This window comes from Lygodium microphyllum, chromosome 15 (assembly GCF_053477565.2).
Source record: "Lygodium microphyllum isolate KBCC chromosome 15, Lygodium_microphyllum_v1.1.10, whole genome shotgun sequence".
Classification (NCBI taxonomy): Eukaryota; Viridiplantae; Streptophyta; class Polypodiopsida; order Schizaeales; family Lygodiaceae; genus Lygodium; species Lygodium microphyllum.
Genome location: NC_141149.1, coordinates 10,928,175 through 10,946,531, shown reverse-complemented (window position 1 = coordinate 10,946,531; position 18,357 = coordinate 10,928,175). Strand labels below are relative to the sequence as shown.

The 18,357-nt window shown below is 42.7% G+C and overlaps 1 protein-coding gene across 1 annotated transcript; it reads right to left on the bottom strand.

Moving 5' to 3' along the window:
• Positions 1-12,819: 12,819 nt before the first annotated feature.
• Positions 12,820-16,204, bottom strand: LOC148024265 (pectinesterase 2-like). The gene is made up of 2 exons (XM_087693876.1): positions 14,588-16,204; positions 12,820-13,992 (listed from the first exon to the last, which is right to left on the bottom strand). The coding sequence occupies exons 1-2, from the start codon at positions 15,798-15,800 to the stop codon at positions 13,295-13,297; spliced, it is 1,911 nt and encodes a 636-aa protein (XP_087550002.1). The 5' UTR covers positions 15,801-16,204; the 3' UTR covers positions 12,820-13,294.
• Between the last annotated feature and the right edge of the window lie 2,153 nt (positions 16,205-18,357).

Genomic DNA, 18,357 nt, shown 5'->3' with positions numbered 1-18,357 from the left:
TGTCCCACATGAACCTAGTGGACTTTTGGCACTTTTCTTGATTTCCAACCAAATTTTCCTCTTGAACCAATGTGACTTAGCCTGCAAACTGTTAATTACTTCCAGCTGATCAAGTTGTGGGTTCCCATAGACTTAATTTTTATCAATATACATGGTACAACTGAAAATTGTATGACAGATACAAAAGAACTTATGAAACTAAGTGATATCTAAGTTGGTTGTTGGGTAACAATGATTGAGTTATGTATGAAAATTCCTCATATAAATCCTAATAAAGTTCTTCTATGATCATAAGAATTCTATGATTTATATTATGAATAAAAAACTTTGTGACATTCACCCCCTCCTAATCTGCACATCCTCCGGCATGTGCCATTTCACAAAATTACAGGTTAAGGAGGGTCTTCTTCTAACATATCTTCATCTTCATCCTCTAAGTCTTCTTCATCTTGCTTGTCTTCAAGTAGATGGCTCATATCCAAGTCATCAAGCTCATAAGTAGAAGACTCTCTTCATTTGAAGAGCTTTATATGTTTACCGGCTATTGGTACCTTGACCATGGAACCATCCATTTCAACCAAAGTATAAGTAGCATTATCATGTACTACTTTCACAACATATGGTCCAAACCATCGCTTGGCTAACTTCCTATGAGCACTATATTGATTGTCCAGGCTGCTGTCATAGACAAGTACCCAATCATTCTCTTGAATAGCTCTGGGACGGAGTCGATGATGCTTGTCAAACCTCTTCTTATTCTTCAATCTTGCTGCCTTCAGCCTTTCAATGGCTGTCTTGACATCTTCTGGCCTTTTTTCAAGCTACCTTATGCGCAAAATCAACAGTTCTTCTCTATTTATGCCTTCATCCCAAGGCAAGATACTCCATGTGACAATAGACTCCTCAATAGGTATAATAGGTGGCTGCCCATTTATTAGTTCAGCCGGCATATAACCTGTCACTGCACTATGGGTAGTTCTATCAGCCCATAATGCGAATGGAAGCATTCTAGGCCATTCTCTCATATTTCCTCTACAAGATTTCGCCAATGCTTTGAGAATTGGTTGATGACCTCTTTCACTCTTACCATTGCCTTCAGGATTGTAGGCTGGTGTAAGAGATATCTTGATTCCCAATTGAGCAAAGAAATGGCGAGCCTCATCAGCATCCAATCCTCCTCTATCAACACTTACTTTGGCAACACAGCCATACCTGCAAAATACTTCTTCAAGTAAAAATCTACAAACGGCTTGAGTAGATTTTGTTGTCAAGGCTTTTCCTTCCACTTGATTTGTGAGATCTTCTCTAGCAAGTACTAGATATCTCATGTTTCAAATTCCGGTAGGCATGGTTACTAGATCAATAACTATCTATAGTGAATGGATAAAAGAAAGGTAGGCTGAAGCCCATCTCTATGCTTAACCATAGAGTACATTTGACAAACATGACAAGACTCAACTAAATGCTCAATGTCTTTATACATGTTTTGCCACCAAAATTTCTCTTTTATTTTGGCAAAAGTGCCCCATATGCCTCTATGACCAACCAGTAGGCTTTCATGAAATTCTTGCATGACCTGTCTTTGAGTCTTCTTGTCTCCTAAGACATGAACATGCACCCTTCCTTTCTTTTTCACATGCCTCCAAAGATAGCCATTTTTGGGAAAGAAGCCATAAGCTTTTCTCTTGATTCTCTTGAACTCTTCATTAGTCCAATCTTCCTTCTTTGTCATAGTGCTTAGAAATTGCCCAATTTTTAGCCAATCACCTGCATAATATTCTTATTTAAAGTGTGAACAAACCATAACAAAACATTGAGCATGCTGTCTTTCAGCTACCCACTGCCCTTCCATGGTTGTTTCTTCTTCTTTTGCTACTGTAAATTTTGTTTCAGCAACTAAACCTGCTGTACTTACTGTAATTAATGTTGTACCTACATTTTTGACACAGCTGAACCATCATTAGGTACAGCTGTACATGCTGTTTTCATATCTGAACCTACAATTACAACATCATTTTCAGCAAATATAGACTTTGATTCTTCCTCATCCATCATCTCTTCTTCATCCTTATATCTGGCACGTGAAAGCATGTAAGCAAAACTGGATTATCTCTTCCTGCAATATGTTTCAAATCAGGATTCAAGGATTTAATATAGGCTATCCATCTTAGCATAGCTATGTTGGGAGTGGAGCAGTTGGCAATCATGCCCAAGAGTGGAAGACAATCTGTTTCAACTATTACATGTGCACCCATGAAGTACTCCCGATCACATTTCAATGTAGTTACAACTCCCCAAAGTTCTCTTTTAATTTGAGCATACCTTCTTTGACGTTCATTAAGAACATTCGCTCTAAAGCGAATTGCATATATGTTTCCCTCAAGGTCGTCTTGACCGACTGCTCATCCTATTCCAATAGGACTTGTGTCCACTGTGAGTATGATAGGCTGTCCATTAGAGTAATTAGCCCTCTTTAAGGTGGGGGCTGAAATCAACAATTTCTTCAATTTCTGAATAGCTTGAGTATGCTCTTTTTCCCATATAAACCTTTGGCCTTTTCTTAGCAGTTGATAAAGATTTTTAGCAACATGAGCGAAATGTGGGATCCAAATAAGATAGAAGACACATGCTCCAAGAAATCTTCTCACCTCTGAAACATTTGTGCATATTTCCCGCATTTTGCTGATAGCATCAATCTTAGTTGGAGAAGGCTTTCGACCATATGGACCACACATATTCCCTACCACAAGAACATCTTCGACTTCAAAAACAGATTTAGCTCCTAAAAGAGTAAGATGGACTTCTTCCAATTTAGACAATATTTGAGCACAATCATTAATATGATCGGAAACAAACTTGCGACATCCAAGCTCATTGAGTTCTTCATTCTTCTCATGAACTTCACATCCTTTGATCAATACATCATCAAGGAAAGGAAGAGTTAGTTGGGGAATATAATCTCTCAATACTTTATGCATGACATTCATCATGTGAGCTACTGAATTTGTAGCTCCTTGAGGTAGAGTACACATGCGGACTAAACCAAGAGGCATCTTCATTGTGGTAATATCTCGACTCTCCAAGGCAAGCTAAAATTGGTCATAGCCCGAATATAAATCTCCCATGGAATAAATTTCTCTACCTGCAAAAGCCTCAGCAAATTCATCAACAATTGGCCCCGAACCAACATCTCTTATAGTGACTTTATTGACAGGCTGTAAATCTTGAATGAATCGCAAAGATCCATTCTTCTTAGGCACGGTAAACCATTAGTTGGAATATGGAGCTAAAGATGGCTCCAATATTCGCATCTTTATCTTTTCATTTAAAAGCTCCAATAACTTAGGCAAATGAGCCCTTGATACCGGAATTGGTTTAAGATTCCAAGGAACGTGTGGAACCGTGAAGATCACCATTGGTGCCACAACACTTGGATCCACACAGCCAATTTCATGTGGCTAGAATGAAAAAGCTTTTCCATGTTTCTTTAACATCTGCATGAAGATTTGATTTTCAGCTGGCAAGAGAAAATATTCTTCACCAATTTTTAGTTCTTGTAAATTTTCAGCTGTAAATTGGTGACCAATATCTTTGGGATCATGAAGGCTTAGCTGTTTGGATGCTCTTTCTGCCAGTCCTTCACTTTTGGAAGGTAGAGGAGTAGCCACCGGCTTGACCTTCTTGTCAACTGTCTTATACTTTGTTTCTACTCTTACCTCATCCTTGTTTGGCTGTCCAAAAGCTTCTTGATCTACAAATTCTCGAATTATGTCATAAATATCCAATGTGCATACCTGTATGGACTGATTTCCAACTTGATTTTTTGCATGAACAGCTGCATGTATTTCAACTAATGTATCATTATAAATCAGCCCATGAAATAGCCCTAAATTTCTTCATTTTCAACCAAAACATCAATTTGCTTCAGCTCTCGATCCACATGACATAAATGCTTTCTTTCAACTCTATTCATGGTTGAAAACTGTTTATAAGAGCCCACACTATTGGCCGTAAAAATGTGCAAGTCAGCTTTTGGCATAGCCCCCTTTACATGTGGAGGCAAATTTTTATGACATGAAGCACTGCCATAGCCTCTACTTATAGCAATGCTGCCCGAAAACCCTTAAATTCTCGGGCATTAGGAGGTACAAGATGATCTCTCAATCGATCTCTATTCCGATGATGATTTACACATACAGTCAAAAATTGGACAGCTTTGTCATTATCCTTACTTCTTATCCGAGCATATGAGGAACCATCATCAAGGGCCTTTGTCTCCGAACGAGACTCAGAAATAAAAGGTTGACAAAGAATGATAGGGTAGCTGCAGGAATCTTGAATAAAAAAATGAAATTCATCTTTTACATTACCAATAGTTACTCGTACATAAGGGCATGCCGCATAGAGATCGCCAGAGGAGTTATTGGCTGCTTTCATGCGCCATCCTGGGTCCACATCTATGGGCCATCCGCCATTCTCGTAAAGACTTCTTGACATGACATTGATTTTCGAGCCATGGTCTATAAGGGCAATGCATGGAGTCTCTTTTTCTCCAATCTTGACAACGGTTTCGGTGGTTGCCCTTGCCCAATGGGTACGGGAGTAGTGACTACTAGGAATAAAATGAGCATCATTTTCTTCTTGCATGTTGTGAAGATGAGCTTCTTTCTTATACATGGGCTGCACTTTGGATTGAGAAGACCCCAACATAACATTTTCTGCAATAGCTTCTTTAATTTCTGCTTCATAGTTGTCTTCATCTTTGGCTTCTATGGATGCAATCAATTCTTTGATTGCCTCTAATCGAATCCCTTGAGTTTTTAGCTTCTCTTCATCCTGCAAATACACATGAAGTGCTTGCAAAAAAACATGCATAGATTCTTCAGTTTCCTCACCAACATATTGTCTTTTCCGTTTAATTACATCAATTATTACATCATGAAATCCTTGTTTTGCAATTTCGAGAATTTCACCTGATGTAAATTCAATTCGACTTCCAAGAAACCTTTCTTTTAGGATCCGCTTGAGATCCGTCGCAGTCTCTATGTCAGACTACAACTTGTAGTCGGGATGTTTGCCTTTTCTTCTTCCTTCCGTCTTCTTTGCTTGAGGGGCATCTCCCATATCAAGCTCTGGTGGTGGTGGATTTTTAACAACCTTCTGCTGATCCGGTTTACTTCTTGTCACACGTTTAGTTGGCCTCGAAGAGGAGGGACCAGCAACATCTTCATCTCTTCTTCTCTTTTCTTCTACCACAGCTTCATGATTATTAATTTCAGCCAACCGAGTGAAAGCTAAAAATGAATCAACTGGCTCAGTCCATCCGGTTCTTCCTCGGATGCATTGGCTCGCAGTAGTTAAATCATCTTTGGTTGCCTTGCCTTGCTCCATGCGATCTAAGGCCTACATCCACACTTTAGATTTTGTATCAGTTTTACATGTTTTAACAATTTCGTTAGTTGGCTCAATTTGCAGCCCATAGGTAGCTGCATCAATAGCTGCGTAGGCTCTTCTTGTTGCCAAATCCTCCAGTCTTTTCTTCATGCCACCGTTACCAAAATTTGGCTCAAGAGGAAGCCCGGTTTCAGTTGCATGAATTTTACCATTCTTCCAAAAGACTAATTTTTGCGCTTCAGCTTCTCGGAATGCACCGCACTCCCTTTTATCATGTTATAGGCTATCACACCAGATACAGCGTCTTTTGAAGCCTTCTCGTACGGGTCTTTGGGCAATTGTTCGTCCTCTTTCTTCCACTTTCACATCAAGCTTTTCCACCTTGGAATTAATCTCCATTAGATTAAGATGGAGATCTCGCATGCTCTTAATTAGCTCGTCCATGACATCCTTCTTTGGAGGTGGAACAGTAGGATTTCTTGGTCGCTCGGCCATAAAGAGAGGAGTTCGAGATATAGGAACATGCTCCTTCATGGATTCAGTTGGTGCAAAGGTAGATCCCCATCTTAGGTGCATCCGCTCTCTTCGAGCAATTATATTAACTGCTTCAGTGACATCACTCCAAGCAGTTTTCAATCTCGTCTCAAAGTCAGGATCTTCAAGCCGATCAATTAACTTCTCTTGAAGAAAAGGATCCGCAGCCTTTAGAAATAATCAATCTTCTGGCTTTCCATACCCTGATGATCGTCAGGATCTAGTTGAGCAAATTGGCTTTCAAATTCGCGGTGAAGAGCAGTGGCGATTAGTCCTTTATTGGGCCTTTCGACCCATTTAGTGAAGACTTTTTTCGTCATGAGGCGAGAATCTTCAAGAAATAATTCTTCTCGAAGAGCCTTCTTGAATGCGGTCCATCCCGCGTCATTTTGGAAAAGACCATTAATTCAGTCCTGGAGGCCATGCACGGCCAAACGAGCAAAATATCAGCTCCAAGCATGATGAGGAACTCCAAAGAAGACCATCTTGTCAGTATAGAGGCGGATAAAAGAGGACACACTTTGACCATTAAATTGGTTGAGCTCCTGCCCAACTGCTTCCAAAGCTTTAATGGCAGCGGCATCATTCCTCTCTTCTTCTTGTCTCCGTTGTTGTTGCAATTGCAACTGCTGCTGAAATTGCAATTGTTGTTGTTGGCTTTCTTGCTTTAGACGAACCAACTGCATTAGACGAACCAACTGTTGCAAGGCATCTCCTCCCAAACTTGATGATTCTCCCATTGTACTTCATTTTCCGCGGCTGACCTTCACGTCGGGTTCATCACTGTCGTCGTGTTGGAGGTTGAAGGTCTACCACCAAGGTTTAGAGCAGAAGAGGAGTGTGGGATTCAAGGTTTGGAGAAGGAGAAAAGATTGGGGTTTGATAAGATTTGGGTTTTAGAAATGACTTAGTTGAAGAAGAAGATATCAAGCTTTTTCTTTTTATTCAGCATACATGAATGGAATGAAAGACTTTGACTTCATCACATCAAATGCATACGGGACTAATAAGCCATTACATTAGGGATAATCTCAGATTTAATCCAAATTCATATTCCAAATGCAAGCTCAAATGGTTTCCATTTCATGAACATGAATGGATAACAACTCCAACATACAAGTATTTTGATAGTAGACTCAAATACATTCAAGACATAGATCAAAAGCTCATGAAATGCATTGATAAAGCATAAGTTTAACTTTATCCCTATTTTAAAACAGTAATTTCCAGTCCATAATCAAGCTCCAAAAGTGTACATAATCCCAAGAATAAGCTCCTCTAATCGTTCACAAGTGAAGCCCTGATGTTAAGAGGTCAATTTCCTCTATTACAACCACATAGACCACTTGTTTACTCATCAAAATGGATAAGAATAGTGGGCAACCCTGTTTATGACTAGTTTTTTCAGTCCATAACAGCCCATACACCTTCAAAATCCTCCCCTTTGCTTGCCCCAAAGTCACTCAAGTACTTGGGTACAAGACGGGCTTCATTGGACAATGAATAAGGTAAAAGAATGAGAGAAGACGTACATAAGAGCAGGCTGAATACTTTTTCTCAGGTTTCCCCCTTTTATGAACTGTCATACCATTCATTTTCGTCATACCAAATGAACGGGTAAGAAGAGCTCTCGCCTTCCTTGTTTGTATCTCCTTCTCAAGCTCCCGTTTGCCTTAAGTTTACATGCTTTGAAGCATGCACCATAGCCCACAGCTCATCCTCCATCGACCGTAGGTATGCAGGCCCGTTTTTTGCGCTGAAAAATGCACGCTGCATCCTGCTCAGCTCCCACTTATCATTTTGACCATTTAGGTCACTTACAAGTCATTTTAGTCCATTATTTCAGGTCCCACATGAACCTAGTGGACTTTTGGCACTTTTCTTGATTTCCAACCAAATTTTCTTATTGAACCAATGTGACTTAGCCTGCAAACTGTCAATTACTTCCAGCTGATCAAGTTGTGGTTTCCCATAGACTTAATTTTTATCAATATACATGGTACAACTGAAAATTGTATGACAGTTACAAAAAAACTTATGAAACTAAGTGATATCTAAGTTGGTTGTTGGGTAACAATGACTGAGTTATGTATGAAAATTCCTCATATAAATCCTAATAAAGTTCTTCTGTGATCATAAGAATTCTATGATTTATATTATGAACAAAAAACTTTCTGAGAATGTGGGGGTGGGAAGAGTGTGGGAACACACGGCAACCAACTAGAGAGAGGTGATGATCAATCAATTCGGGTCCTCTAGTTGTACAAGAGATTGGTAGCACAATCTCTCCCTCTTCCTAAGCTCTTAAGCAAAAGGTGCTTGCCAATATATCTATCATCCTTCTTGCAATTTGAAAATGTTGAGCAAAGTAATAAATTATAATAAAAATTCTTAAGCCAATAGCGCAAATGCTCAATTGTTCTGCAAATGCATATAAAATCCAAAGTTCACTTGGATTAGTGGAAGGGAAACTATCATCAAAATAATCAAAGAAGGATGATGAGGAAGAAGAATTCAAAGGTAAGGTGGCAGATATGAAATGTTTTTTAAGGAAAAGAATCTAAAATTAATGACGGGAGACTGTCGTGCCTATATAGGTATTACGTGAGATGAATGATATATAGGGAAGAGCCAGCAGGGAAAGAGCGCGCGACGTGAAGGCGTCGGCGGCCTCCCTCTCTCCTTCTGTTGTGGATATTGAACGTACCAACAAATAATAATACAGACAAAAGGGGCAACTTGTGACAACTTGTGATGTGGAGGGACCAGGAGCGTCAAGACAAGGAGTCCTGGTAAGCCACTTGGAGGGAGGCGACCCAGGATTCGCCGGCGATGAAGTTCTGGACAGTGAATTGGGTGGCCTCGGTCTGGCTCATGTTAGGCTGGACGCCGGCCCATCCGACGCGCCCTGACGTGCCGGCCCCGTCCCCCACGATTCTGGTACTCGCCATAGTAGACGGTGCCCGTCAAGGGGTTGCTGGCGTTCCAAGGCAGCCAACCGGCCGGGTCCACCAACCCGTCGATCTGCGACTGCATGATCACCACCCGCGAGTAGGCCTTCCAAGGCCGCCAGAAGTACGTCGACACGTTGTAGGACGCGTTCACCAGCGACGAATCGGCCGTGAAGGTGCAGTTCTGGAAGACGGCGATAGCTTGCCGACAACGTAATCGATGGTGCCGTATATCCGGCACTCCCGGTAGAACTGCCAGCTTGACAGGGCGTAGAGTGTGTCCTGGTAGCCCTTGAAGCCGCAGCGGTAGAACAACGCGAAGTCCGCCCCCACCCGCAGCGCCACCGCTTGGTACCCGCTCGGCCCAGCCATGTTCCGGAACGTGAGGTCGCACGCGAAGAAGCCGCTGCCGGAGATGCCTACAGACACCCAACAGAGCGATTCTAAGACGGGAAAGTCAAACAAGCAAGCAGGAAGCAGATAGCCTCTGGAAAAACAAGCCGCGATGGTTGGATATTCTGTCGCTCGGTTTGAAGACACTTTAGTCGGTCGGGGAAAACTTGTAAGCACTGTTCATTTTTGAAGGGCTAGTCCATATTTTCGCCTGAAGGTCTCTGTATGATCTTGCCCTTCGACTCCAAGGTCATTTTTCAAAATATAGCCTTCGAATGATGTGTGCAATAAATATTACCTTTCAAGATCTAAAGTTTGTGCAAGGATTCAAGGGAGCTTTTTAATCAAAATCACTTAATAACGGTAAAATTCTAATTCATGTACAAGACAATTTTTCCTTTCAATTTTTATTATACATATTAGATTTAATCAACTCTATTATGAATCATTGATATAGCTTTTACTATCTAGCCTCGATAAACTATGTAATCAAACCTATTTTCATGTATCTTTGGTAAGACACTTCAAAGTAATAAATGAGACATAAATCTAATATGTATTCTTACAAGCTTTAACAACAATGTTAATATCTTTTTATTTGAATTGTATGCAAAATAACAACTATCAAATCTCAAGTGAATAAAGAAAATAAATTAGAATAGTTCATACAAGTGATAAAATAGTGAGAGGCTAGAGCACAACAATCTAACTTGTGGTATGGATATTAGCATCCCGATGAGCTTTCAAGCTATCCCAAGTAGAGTAGATCACATCCCAATCTACCTCTCTTGGATCTCGTGTGCCATTGTAAGAAAGAAACATAAGCTTGTTAACATTCTCCAAGCTCAATCAATTGCGGTCATTTGACTTGACCCGGTTCATCTTGGAGAATCCCCTTTCACAATTGACTGTGCTTGCAACAATAACCAAGCAAGCACGCCAAAGTTTCTTCATCTCACCAAAAGCATCTCTATGTGCAATGCAATGAATTCCAACCAAATGAGGTACATCTCTAGCAAAATGTGCAACCAATCCATTCTCCATGCCCATCATAACACTACAGCCATCAGTGGCAAATCCCACCAATTTTGATTTTGATAAACCATAAATGCATAAGAACTCTAAAAGTGCATCATATAAAGCAGTTGCAGTTCCATTTCTTGTATGAAGCAACCTAATGAAGCGATTGCATACATGACTAGTTTTTGTCAAATATGTTATACACACAATCATATGATGGTCATTAGAGACATCTGTACTCTCATCTACCATCAAGGAGAAGAAAGGACTCTCAATAAGTTCACTTTTAACCATCTCATAAAAGTGTGTATAACATGCCTGAAAAGCAAAGAAGATGTGTATGAAAGGTAGGATGCATAACAATTCTCAATAGGAACATTTGGTGTTCCAAGGAATGCCAATTCCTCGACATTCTTTTGAAAATCACACAAAGACTTATCCCTAATGGAAATGAAATACAAAACTTTCAAAAGAACTTTTACACGAGATACCTTTTTATCTACTGCATTAGAGTCCATCTTTTCAAGATGCAAGCTCATAGCCACCATAGATTTCCTTTCTTTTTCAGCCCATAGAAATGTAGCCTTTTCATGCTCCTTCGATTTCTCATGAGTCTGTAATGATGGCATTTGAAGTACTGTACTCCCAACAGTAGCAAAAGCATTACTCATTCGAAATTGTATGCAATAGCTACAAAAAATCCTTTCTTTACCATAAGCATCATGCAATGAATAACTCCATGGATGATATGTTTTCCAATGCTCTTTGTAAGAGCGTTGACCTTTCACTTTTTGAGGTGCACTACCCTCATAATCTAGGGTGGCATCTACATGAGCAACATATTGCTCTCTTACCCCATCAAGACTTCTCATAGCTTCATCAAAAGAATCCACACTTTCACTTGCATTCCCTATGGTCATGTTTAGATCCAAACTCACATTTATATGAGTAGATGTAGTAGGTGTGTCAGATGTGGGCGGAGGTGCAATCGATGAGGCACTTACAAGCATGGAATCTCCTTGAGCAACCCGTTTGCTTCGAGCAAGTGCTAGAGATAGAGTCAATTGACTCAAATCCCTCTTAGGACGACCCATATCTATAATATGGATGCAAAGAGCTAAGGTATGCTAAAGTTAGACACTCTAAAATCCAAATGGTAGTGGACTGCGGCAAATACTAGCCATCTTTAAAACTTGAGATTTAAAAATTGGTAGAATATTGAACAACTCATACCTGCTCAAAGTTTCGATGAGTACTCAAACGAAACCGATATCTCAACTTTTGTCAGTCTTTATTAGTTTTGTGAGCTTTGGAACTACCAAAAGGTATCATATCTCAGAGATTTTGGCCCAAAAAGACGATCCACAAAATGGTCTCTACTATCTCCAAAGTAGAGGAGACAAGAATACCATATTTTTGCATACGTGGCAAACTCTCATTGGCTCTTTCCTTAATCTAGTGATTAACAAAAGTGCCATTTTTGAAGTGTTTTAGCTATAATTCTCAAGACATCTTAGGCCACAAAGTTCATATAGTTTTGAATGGAGTCACCTAAATACATTCCTTGATGGACTACCAAACTTGCGCTATCTGTGAATTGCTAGATAGGCATGTTAGACCTAGAGAGGATGATATTGGAGGTTACCCAAGACTAATAATCGGGCCTAGTTGTAAAACCCTCATCATGAACAATCCCTTAGAATCATCAAGCTGAGATACAACCCACAAGCAAAATGTAGAACACAGATTTACCCAAGAGGAAGCATGCAACATTAGTGCAACTAGTAGGAAATCACTCCAACAACAAGAGAAGACATCAAAATAAAACAAGAAAAAGAATAATAGTGCCAAGAGTAGTTGAAGAGTGCTCAACAAAATTGGGCAAAATCCATAAAAGAAGATGAGAGTCAACACCATACGACTGACAATGGTGACAAGTTTATAGTCACAAAGGAGATAGGTGGGAGAGGACAACACACCTACAATCAGTTGCACAAGCAAAGAGATAACTTGCAAGCTGTGGCTATGCAACAATAAGCCACTCATGCCAAGTATTTCCGACTCAAATGGCAGCAAGATGGTGTAATAAACCTAGGGTCAAAGTTCCATTCTTACATGCAGCAATGTGACATATTGTATAATGTGGAGAAGTTGATTGTGGCTTGCCTTGGTTGGTTACCAAGATGGACATTGTAATGGGACCACTTGTCAAATTTGTGGTCAAGGGTTTGAGCACTCCTTAACCACAAGTGTCAATGTAAGCCCCAATATTCAATTAATACAAAATCATTTCACATCTAAAACTAAGCCATTCATGAGCCACATAAATCAACCAACCATCTAGGAATCATGGGCAAACCAAGTAATGTAGGACACAAGGTCCACGTGGGGGTGGGAAGAGTGTGGAAACACACGGCAACCAACTCAAGAGAGGTCACGATCATTCAATTCGGGTCCTTTGGTTGTATGAGAGATTAGTAGCACAATCTCTCCCTCTTCCTCAGCTCTAAGTAAAAGGTGCTTGTCAATATATCTATCATCCTTCTTGCAATTTGAAAATCTTGAGTAAAGTAATAAATTATGATAAAAATTCTTAAGCTAATAGCGCAAATGCTCGATAGTTCCGCAAATGCATATACAATCCAAAGTTCACTTGGATTAGTGGAAGGGAGACTATCATCAAAATAATCAAAGAAGGATGATGAGGAAGGAGAATTCAAAGGTAAGGTGGTAGATATGAAATGTTTTTTAAGGAAAAGAATCTACAATAGATGACAGGAGACTGTCGTGCGTATATAGGTATTACGTGAGACGAATGATATATAGGGAAGAGTAAGCAGGGGAAGAGCTCGCGAAGCAAAGGCGTCGATCGGCGGCCTCCCTTTTTCCTTCTGTTGTGGATATTGGACGTACCAACAAACAATAATACAGAGAATTTTCTTATTTTCACGGGGGGGGGGGCACAACTTGTGACAACTTGTGATGTGGAGGGACCAGGAACGTCAAGACAAGGAGTCCTGGTAAGCCACTTGGAGGGAGGCGACCCAGGACTCGCCGGCGATGAAGTTCTGGACAGTGAATTGGGTGGCCTCAGTCTGGCTCATGTTGGGATGGACGCCGGCCCACCCGACACGCCCGGTGGTGCCGGCCCCGCCCCCGCAGTTCTGGTACTCGCCATAGTAGACGGTGTCCGTGAAGGGGTTGCTGGCGTTCCATTGCAGCCAGCCAGCCGGGTCCACCAGCCCATCAATCTGCGACTGCATGATTACCACCCGCGAGTAGGCCTTCCAGGGCCGCCCGAAGTACGTCGACACGCTGTAGGACGCGTTCACCAGCGACGAGTCGGCCGTGAAGGTGCAGTTCTGGAAGGAGTAGCCCGACACGTCAGCCGCCAGCTTGCGGCCCTGGGCCGTGTACGTGTTCTGCTGGTTCTGCAGCGGCAGCCGCGCCGCCAGCACGCAGTTCTGGAAGACGGCAATAGCGTTGCCGAACACGTAATCGATGGTGCCGTATATCCGGCACTCCCGGTAGAACTGCCGGCTCGACAGGGCGTAGAGTGTATCCTGGTAGCCCTCGAAGCCGCAGCGGTAGAACACCGCGAAGTCCGCGCCCACCCGCAGCGCCACCGCTTGGTACCCGCTCGGCCCCGCCGTGTTCCGGAACGTGAGGTCGCGCGCGAAGAAGCCGCTGCCGGAGACGCCTACACACACCCAACAGAGCGATTCTAAGCCGGGAAAGTCAAACAAGCAAGCAGTAAGCAGATAGCCTCTGGAAAAACAAGCAGCGATGGTTGGATATTCTGTCGCTCGGTTTGAAGACTACAGAATCCTGAAGGATGGAAAACTTGTAAGGTTATTTTCTCACTGCAAAGTGACTACAGAATCCTGAAGGATGGAAAAATAAATCATTGACGTGACTTGTCAGGAGCCGACGTGGCTTGCTTGAGTGATGGGCCCCATCATCGACTTTTCTTTTACACCTAGCTTATTCCTTACGCGCATTGAGCCAAAAGAAAGCATTTCCTGACTACGAAATATATACGGATTGGTTACTTTCTAAGGTCCTTTGGAGGTGTAGAGTTAAAAATAGTACCAAAGACTCCAAAAAATTAGTGCCTCGAAGATGGATGGTTTGTTTACTTTAGGAGGACTGTTACTTAGTAATGGCTCTATAACTCGCCTTGAAGATTAACTGTGGTTAAGATACCCGACCTAACGTTGGGATCGCAGGATGCGTGTGGGTAAAGCAGGCATTAATCCGTGGCTTAAGTGAGAAATAGAGCTACAAGGGCTCGCCTACTGTCGACGTCCGGTACGTGTTGTACTCCCCGCTGGCCACGTTGCGGTCGCCGGTGATGATGGTGTAACCCATTCCGTCGCCCAGGAACGTCAGGTTCTCTAGATCCTTGCTCACGTTGAAGACTTCCTCATACACGCCCTCCTTGATGTAGATGACGTAGCGCCCCTCGTAGCCCGCCGGGACGTTGTCGAGGGCCGCCGTTATATTGAGGTAGTCGCCGCTGCCGTCCTGTGCGACAACGGCGTCAGCGTAGACGGAGCTGGCGGGGGCCTGAAGCAGGCGGCGCTCGCCGGCGGAGACCCAGGACGGGAAGCCGTGACGGGGGTCGACGGAGATGTATTCATCGGCCAATGCAGCACCTGAGCCAGAACTAGAAGAAGGTGATGATGATGAAAGGAGGCGGCGCCGCAAGTGTGGAGTGATGGGAAGCGGGGGCTTGTCGCCGGAGCCAAGCCACGACCCGACATTGTCCCCGACCTCCGACAGGAAGTCGACGAGGCTCAGTCCGTTGCCGACGACCTCCGTCAGGTACTGCTGGCTGCTTTGTATCTGCTGCTGGATGTGGCCGGGGGCCAGCGCGAAGCCGTCGGCGCACGTCGCCTGGTAGCTCAGCGAGGTGCTCAGCCACACCTTCACGTCTCGCAGGGATTTCCGCAGCGACGCCACGTCGAAGGTCCCGATGCCTGACAGCTTGGCTATGGCCGCGCTCAGCCTGTCCTTGGTGTCCTGCATCAGCTCCACGCAGTCGCTCGCGCACTGGCTCTCCAGGACATGCAGGCCGTGCTCGCCCGCGCACCTGCTCGCCAGGCTCAGGGCCTCGTCCGCCTTCGCCGACGCCGCCTGCAGCGCGTACGACACTATCTTCGACGGCGTGAACGAGGTCGGGTAGCTCGATAGCTCGCTCTCGCACGAGTCAGGATATGGCGTGTGCTTGCAGATTGCGTTGATTATCTGCCCGAAGCCAATAGAGAGGGACGAGCGCCTGTGTGTGTGGAACAGATCATGCTCATCTATCCTATCATCCCCTAGCTTCCTGAACAATCCATGAGGAGCGAGCGCAGTACCGAGCAAAGCCACTCCTACAATAACCAGCAAAGCAGAGAAGGCGGCAATGGGAGCAGTCAGTCTAAGGCAGGCCCTTCTATTCTGGGATGTACATTTGAAGGGAGAGCTACATTGGCTTGCTGAGTTGCTCTGATGGGCTCTCATTCTTGGACGTAAACTGCCGCTGCGTCTCTCTACTCGATCGGCTCTTACTTCCAACGAGACACATGACCAAGGGAATAGAAAGAAGTGTACGTTAAGTAGATGAAGGGATTGCTCAAGCTGTTGAGGAGGATCGGTTAGATGTGCTTATTATATATAGAACAAGAGCCAAGAAGGATTACATCGACAAAAGCTTTCCTTGACTTGGAAAAGGAAAGAGCATAGAAAAAGTCCTACATGTCACTTATATATCTTTCTTTCTTTCTCGCACATCTCTGGTGGCTTCTCTAGTGGCACCGGTAAAAGCTAATGCAAAACATGGGATGGATCATAGAATCATGGGTGGTGGAAGAAAGGAGAGAGGTCGATCATCATATCATATCAAATCCATAGAGACTAGCTGGCTTCTCTTTCTCTCTCGTGCGCAAAAGAATAAACCCGGCCCGGGAACTTGGAAGGCGCCGGGAGGAAGCCAGAGGCTGCCAGAGCATGCAAGGCGCAAGGAAGCCACGTTCGCAACCGTGTCGGCGCAACTCCACTAATAAATAGCTGACCTCCTCTCGCAGGTTACGTAGTAACTTCTTCTTCCTTCTGTCAGTAACAGTCACATTATAATGTGAGACTGACTACAGAAGCGCCGTAGAAAACTTGACAGAGATAAATGCGGTGCCACCCATTGGCCTGGACTGTTTCTTCTCGCGCCCGACAACGATGGTAGAGTCCTGAGTCCTACCTTCTTTCTGTTTTTATCTCTTCAATCATCGGACGACTCGTTCCACGGCTTAATTTCATTCGTAGACGGGTCATGCTTTGGATCCTGTTCAGCCATCAGTGCATCACTACCAAGTTCCAACTACTAGCCTTTAGCCGCAGGAGTCTAACAAGCTACGGCTCTCCGCGTTGCCAACTTTATTGCCATCTACCACCAACCAATCAGTTAGCCTTCGCTTCTCGAATCTCTGTGCAGCAGGTCGTCTCCCGGTTGCTTTCAATACCGGACCCATCCACGGTTTTTTCAAGGGCCGATTCGAATTTTGAAGGCTTCCCATTTTTATCCGAGTGGCTTTTTATCAGCGATCCATCCCGAATTCCTGTCACTCGACAAGCGCTAATATGCTTAGCGCGCACTTCCATTAAGAAGAAGAGTGAGAGGTTATGCCGGTCACAATTCATGAAGGACTTACAAGATTGAGAGGTTACAGGACCGGTTTTGCCCTGCCATCACTACACATTTGGAGCCTGCCGCATTATCAGACGTACATTATTCTAACAAACTTCCTATTATGTGAGCAACAAAATTGATGTTTGGTTTTGTGCCTCGCCTGAACACCTCCTTATCGTACCAATTCTTAAGACAACATATTTGTCATCATGGGTTTTTATTGCTCTTGATGTTAATAATGCATGCAAAATAAGGTTGCATTCCCTTAGTAACAGCGCAACCTAAAAGAGAGACCGAAGAAATAGCTATGACATTGTCAATGACATTACCTACGCATGTTGATTTTGCATCCTCACTTGTGATGCAATATTGTCACCAATATCTACAACTTTGACAATAATGGTTCATCTTGACTGATAAGATGACCTCTAGTGGAGTCTGTATACTTTTAATTGACAAACACTGTGATATGTTGCAATATTTTTTCAAAGTCTTTAATGGGCTAAGAAAGCATCCTAGGACTTCTTATAAAATTGCAACCTACAAGTTTGTATAGTCAATGTTGAGAGTTGACTAGGTTCACAGTGCCACCCACTGTGAAGTAATATAACTATTTGAGATTATGCAATCATGTTTATGATGACCTAGGAGGTCTTATCACGAGGCCAGTGTCCCCAAAGAAAATATGTACAATGTAAACCAACATAATATTGAAATGGATGTGAGACACAAGCTAGCAAATGTTAGATGCTAAAACTTACTCTCTCTCTCTCTCTCTCTCTCTCTCTCTCTCTCTCTCTCAATCCAACATAGAAGATTATGACACACATTGTATACAATCACCCCCATGCATTGACAGGGCCCTCCTCAATGTGTACTTCTTGGATTAGTAAAGCTTCTACCCAATAATGGCCCTTTTACAAAATAGTAAGCAAGATTTTATAGTGTGCTTTGCTAATCAATCTAAGCTTTTAAACATTGATATAAAATGTCAAACAATTGATTGCTTTTCAAGGCTAGACATCTACCAATAAACATAATGATCTAGCGCTAGGAGCTTTATAAATTTCAATGACTAGTGGTGTTGTAAAGTTAAATGCATTGGTGTGTCTCTCCAAAATGAATAATCCAAACAATACCATAAACTATAGTAAATATAAAATGACTGAAAATCAACTTAATGCTTTACTTGACTTTACAAACATATCCATAACTTCGCTCTACACATGAATTGAGTCTAGCATCAAACATAATTGGTAAGAGAGTTAATAAAATACATAATTTCAATCAATAATAAAATATGATTGGTCACAAAAATAAATAGTCAAGGGCCTGAAAATTGCATATCTTAGAAACCACATATATATCATGTATTTTCAAAGGGCATTTAAAAATGCC

Excerpts from the sequence above, each read along its gene's own strand:
- LOC148024265 (XM_087693876.1), bottom strand. The coding sequence starts at position 15,800 with ATGAGAGCCCATCAGAGCAACTCAGCAAGCCAATGTAGCTCTCCCTTC. Across the intron at positions 13,993-14,587 it reads GTACCGGACGTCGACAGTAG|GCGTCTCCGGCAGCGGCTTC; the intron begins GCGAGCCCTTGT and ends GGGTGTGTGTAG.